The 6,000-nt window shown below is 49.5% G+C and overlaps 1 protein-coding gene across 1 annotated transcript in view; it reads left to right on the top strand.

Moving 5' to 3' along the window:
* Window positions 1-2,381: 2,381 nt before the first annotated feature.
* Window positions 2,382-6,000, top strand: part of NTRK1 (neurotrophic receptor tyrosine kinase 1) — a 336,100-nt gene continuing 332,481 nt past the window's right edge. The window contains exon 1 of the mRNA XM_069604563.1: window positions 2,382-2,749. Coding sequence (XP_069460664.1) covers window positions 2,538-2,749 — 212 coding nt within the window. The 5' untranslated portion in view covers window positions 2,382-2,537. The remainder of the gene's footprint in view (window positions 2,750-6,000) is intronic.

The raw sequence follows: 6,000 nt of genomic DNA, 5'->3' as shown, positions 1-6,000 counted from the left end.
CTTTCTTTCTTTCTTTCTTTCTTTCTTTCTTTCTTTCTTTCTTTCTTTCTTTCTTTCTTTCTTTCTTTCTTTCTCTTTAAATATTTGCATATTTAATGATTGTATATGTATTATTATATTTATTATAGTTTATTATTATATGTATTGTATTATATATTCGATCATGCAGAGGAACAGTTACATGCCTTTGCATGAAATCCCGCCCCCCTACCTCCTGCATGTTGGAAGCCTGTGATTGTGCCATGCTTGACACCAGCAGCTATGACCATACCACGGCGAATATTCGAAAGAAGGTACCCTCTGAGAAAACCCTATCAAATGTATGGCCGAAGAGACCATAATCTGAAGGAGGTACTCGCAGAAGGAATATGAAAAAGAGCGAAAGAGGAGCTGGTGACATCATGAGAGACGAGCATGACGCCCTGAGAATACTGACTGAAGAGATGCATGGACCTTATAGAAACTGATGACGAAGATAAGAATTGAGTAAACCTTCATATGCGAGGAGAAGATTGCACGTGTGATGCACTGCAGAAAATACTAGCCGTTCAATAACTGTTCAGATGCTGTAACGCAAGTAGATTAAGAAATCTTAGAAGCTGACTATACGTAGTGAATAGAACTGCAGGCGAAGCCGGCATTGTATAGAAACTGAACATCTGTGTCATGAATTTAGTAAGCCCGGACCCATGTAGAGGAAAGGTCGAGAACTGTGTAGCAGCAAGAATAAATTGAGATCGTGGACATGAATGACCATGCTGTCTGGCCTGGTGCCAAAGCTAAGGCAGCCAAGACAAGTTATCTATTCTTGAAGGTGGTGAACGTGAAAAGCTGAATCATCCCTTGTCAAGGTGCAAAGAAAGAACACCAAGCATGCCAAGTTTTATTCATTTAAGACAGTTAAATGCTGCAAAATGGACCAGATTGTGGTATCCTGTCACGTGAGCCAAGGATGGAAACAGAGTTGAGCGTGGAGTTCAAGAACAACGATAGTGCGTGATCGCACTCCTTTATATTCCCAGAGACAAGAATACTCTGCAAGGTCAAGTTCAAAAAAATCTTCATGGCAGAAGGCATGGGTGATCAGAGATGATGGGCTAATTTGGTGGGAGGTAAAGTCAAGTCCACCTCCTGGCATATGGGTCTGAGCTTATGTGCTGCTAAGTGAACCAAATGTTCCAGACATGGCACAAGCATGCCAACCAAGTTTAGAGGGTTGTATAATGGAGGGCCTTTTGTTTGAAAGTCAATGATATACTGTGTACTTAATAGTGTTGAAGATGACATGATTTAGAGGTGGGTATAAATTGTCCACCTGACAGTAGAAAACCAATCACAATCCCACCCTCTATAGAAAGTATACTTAGATGTTCCCCTTCAACCTATCACAACCTCTCGTAGGTTTTTCTTATTTACCACGTAGTGTGACATCACATCTGATGTATTTTTTTCAAAAAAAAGAAAAGGATGTTTTTATGAGAAACGCATTGAGAGCTCGAGCGAACGTCCATTGATGTCCGTTGTAACTCCCTGTTTTAGATAATTTTTGATAAAACAGCAACCTTTGCCATCTTCCTGAGTTGGTTCAGTTATTTGGTGTCAGAGTTATTCTGCCTCACATGCACGATATCCAAAGGGCCATATGCTCAATATTAGCTATATAATATATTATATTTTTATATGTAATTTATATAAAAAGCACATTGAGGCCACGCAAGTGGGGAAAGAGCGCTATATAAATAAGCAAATACAATGCATTATATGTATTATTATGAATTGTATTTCTTTGTTCGATTGTTCCTTTTTCTACGTGTCCTCTTTTTTGCCATGCATTCATTCTTCCACTTCTCTATTACTTTCTATTGCCTTCGTGAAATATAGTTATTTTTGTTTCTTTGTCTAGAGTCTTATGTTTGCATTTAGTTCGTTTTCCTTTCATTCTTCGATCCCCCATCTCTTTCTTCCTGACATGTTTTCCTGCAATCCTGTTGAAAGTGCTATAGTTTTTGTGCTCTTTGCTTCCCTCCTTTTCTGTTTCCTTTGCTGTTCTTTTATCTCAGGCTTTTTTCTTTCTTTCTTTCTCTTTGTCACTTCGCTCTTTTTCGGTCCCTGGTTTGCCTTTCCCCGTCCCTTTCTTTTTGGGGCTGTGTACGCTACAGGCTCCCACTGGACTGTGCGCTTCCCTGCTCCACCCCAGAGTACTAAGGGTGCAGCACTGTACCTTCCGCGATGGCGCCCTGCTGTGTACTCTGGCCAGGCAGCTCCAGTCCCGGCCCGCCCCTGCGGGATCCTCACCTCCCCCGTCCAGCAGGTGCCCCCTTTTGTTGTGTCTCTGGAAGCCCCGCCCCTCGGAGCCCGGATGCTTCGGCTCTCAGTCTGGGAGATGCCTGCGCACATGTGCGCATCCTGAGGGTAGCACCAGCGCTGATGCTGGCAGGGTCGCACGCTCTGCGCACAGTGTTTGGAACGGGCGCTGGCTCAGAGGAGGCGGTGATGCTCCGGAGACGCGGGGCTCTTTGAGGCGGGAGTGCGGAGCCATGAAGCCCGAGACGGGAAGCCGAGTGAGCAAAGGAACCGGGGAAAGGATCGCCAGCCTGCTCGGGACGCTGCTGTGCCTGGTGCTGCTAGTCGGCCAGGCGGCCCCTTGCCCAGAAGCCTGCAGGTGCTACGGGACCTCGGTGCAGTGCCTGGAGCCCAACACACTGCGCAGCTTCTCCGTCTTCGCCGAGATGGAGAACCTCACGGAACTGTGAGTGCCACTTACGCTCACTTTTCTCTTCTTTCAGCGGAGTTAGGACCGTGTCATGGGTTGTCTGGTGGTTAATACTGGGCTGTGGCTATTTTCAGCGCACCCGATTCTGGCCGGTATCAACGCGAATCATTTCGAGTTGCTGTGAACTGCCCAGCATCACACAGTTCAAGCTGCTTAAGGGCCGCTTTGATATCAGTCCCGAGTCTCCTGCTCCTTTTGTCATGTTTTGCCCCGCGTTAGACAGCAATTTCTCTTGTGCCGCGCCTGTTCAACAGTGTCCCCAATTGTTCGTAGATTTGGGAACTGGCAAAGGGGAGTCAAGACTGAAAGTTGGCTCTCCTAGTTAGAGAGACCGGGCCTTATATATCTCTCAGTTCGTATAATACTTCGAATTGCTGTTCAGAGCGTTGCGCGACCCATCGGGTGGGGTGCAAGTTAAATAGATACACTACCTGCCCCGCGCCCCCCGCTGAACATCTGAGGTGGCGGGGTGCAATGCAAAGATGATGCCCCATATTGACGGGTTTCGGGAGAAGAGCAGCGTTCGCCAATATTGGCAGTGTGGCGTCTGTGAATTGTGCATTTTCATTCGATTACTCGCAGGTAATGTCCGGGTGGGAACTACTCACGTTGGGGCCTCTGCTGTCGGTCGTGCGGTTGCGCTTAAGTTCTGTATTTGTGCGTGTGTGCTGGCACTGGATATATGCTGACGCCCGATCACCTGGGTACACTGTTTTAATGCCATGCTGTAAGGTTGCGGGTGGACTGAAATGTGGCGATGATGCTCGAGCGGGTCCTTGGGTGTGGTGTCGTGTGTTTGTGAGACAGAAGGGGTGGCGCGCCCACTATTCTTATAGCCTTAGCGCCGGGTAGATTTAGCGATGTGCCGAGGATCACACAGTGCGAGGAGGCAGAGATTAGAGCCCAGGGCTTGCCTTACCCATGGAAACACGCTTCGGAAATCAGGCCCAGGTGTCGTTGCCGCTGCCGTTGCTGCTTTGACTTTTCAGTCGCTGGCTGCGCCCCATGTTTGCTCACACCTGCTTGCCTTGTGAATCCGACCATCGTGTCAAGGTAGAGGGCGCGAGGGCGGTGGTGGGTGGGGGGTATTGCTATTGGTACTACCACCATATGCGTTGGGGGATGCTCTGAGTTTGGGGGGAAAGGAGGTGCACGCTTCCTCGAACCCTTGCTTGGAAGGCATGTCTTCATGAAGTAGCCGGAGACTGAGGCGCGCCTGCCCGCGGACTTGAGGAGGGGTTTCCAGACCTGCTCTTTGACTTACTTTGTGCCCCGGTGCCCCCTGCGCATATCCTCACCACAACCCCCCCCCCCCCCAGACTAGCTTCCCTTTCACAACTCTCTCTGTTAAAGGGTGGCACGCCTGTGTGATATTCGGCATGCCGCTAGAGTGCTGCCCGATCACTCTGGTGTTGCGATTTCCACGCGTGTTCCCGTCCCTCGAAAGCCCCGCGAGGCGTGTGTGCTCGTGTTGATGGGTTTGGGGACATGCCTCTATTCTTGTATTCCGTGTTCCTCCACTTGAGTTTAATGGCGTGTTGCCATCATCTGTGGGAACTCCGAGACGAGAGCTGACTCCATTCTCACTTCCCCCAGCTGTGGGCAGAGGTTGCGGGACGTGTCTGGGAGCCCCCTCCCGCTTCGGTGGTGCTCCAGTCGGCACGTCGGTGGAGGAGCCGAGAGTCAGTGCAGACGGGTTTCACAACGTTTTCGTGTTTTTGAGTAATGGCTTGTTTTGCTTCACCCCCACACGCCGCCACCCACCACACCCAAACACATTCGCCCCCCACCCCCATGCCTCAATAAATCGCTCCGCGCAGTTTTGCGTATCGGCGAGTGCCCCGCTCTGAGACCCCCGACCCCCTGTTGACATTAATGCCCGCCGTTTGCTGCCAGAGGCGGCCGCTGTCCTTCAGCACCCCCTGAGCGGGAGTGCCAGAGAGGCGCGAGCTGCTCCCACTGGCCCGCGGACGCTGCTCCCCTGCTCAGTCCTATAGAATAGGGGGCAGATGCGAACTCGCAGATCGATCGAAATGTTAGATCACGATATGAACTGTGTCGCAACATAGATCTGTCATGTCGCGATAGTGTGTGTTTGATCACATCATGCGACTGCCATCTGCGGCATCGCAATGGGATATATTGCGTTGCATAAACTTAAACCCGTTTTCACGTGTCGATGGCATCACAGCGGTGGTTTATGTCATCCTAATATGACTCTATGACGTCACAATGGGTGGTAATGTCCAATGCGAGTATGTATTGCTATGCAACATGTCCTCCTGCCGTTTAACAGTTTTTAAGTGGGTACTTTGATTTGTCCAGGATCAAACAAGTTGGCCAAGGGGGGCAAGTCGGGGTCACAACATAGGCTGAGATGTTTTACGCCGGTACTGTGTGCCTGTTGTGGTTGTCCTGAGGTATTGGCAAGGCGGGGTAATGTGCCTAGCTGCCCGAGTTCCACGATTCACCCCCTGGGTCTGCATGGTTTCTGAAAAGGTGCTACGTGTGTACATGATAAACAAAATTTACGTCACTGTTCTAAGTAAACAAAATAAACAGCTGTATCCTTTTAGGAGCTGCTAAAAAACAAGTACATATCCGCTGAGGAAATGTGGCGCTCTGACCCCCACGCCACGTCATCATGTAACCCATACAAGGCACCACGTCTTCCTAAGGCGCCTTACCACTGTGTCCTCAATAATAAGGCACACTTTCCAGTCCCTGCGATATCCTCTACAGTAAAGGCTTCAAAACTGACCAGGCCACGCCCTTGGGTTCATAAGGTCACAGCAGAGAGCCGCTGAGTGAAACATTCAAGCAGACGCAACCTGATCGCTGTGGTAATGACTACGCGAATTTCAAGGAATCAAACGGACTCCGCCCACTGTCATATTTCTGCCATGAGCCTTTCCAACCCATTCCTTCCTGTCTGTGTTGCTTTAAAATAAAAGGTGAACACCTTTTATTCTGCTCACATTCGACCTACAGGGGCCTGTTGTCACGCAAGCCTTCTTTAAGTGCATATATGGAGCCAGACCCAGACACTGTTCTCACCTAGATGATGGGGTTGCCTTGTGCACCTCCTTCACTGACTGGGCTGAGGAAAAGATGCACGTAATTCACTGCGGTGATGTGGATGTGCGCATGGTGTGCAGGAGACCAACATATTTCGTACAGCCAGGCTTCTGAAAAAGGGGCGCCTTCCCCGTGCTGCTCGTGGTGTT

This window comes from Ambystoma mexicanum, chromosome 1p (genome assembly GCF_040938575.1).
Source record: "Ambystoma mexicanum isolate Mex_15411 chromosome 1p, UKY_AmexF1_1, whole genome shotgun sequence".
Taxonomy (NCBI): domain Eukaryota; kingdom Metazoa; phylum Chordata; class Amphibia; order Caudata; family Ambystomatidae; genus Ambystoma; species Ambystoma mexicanum.
This window is presented reverse-complemented; position numbering and strand designations above follow the sequence as displayed.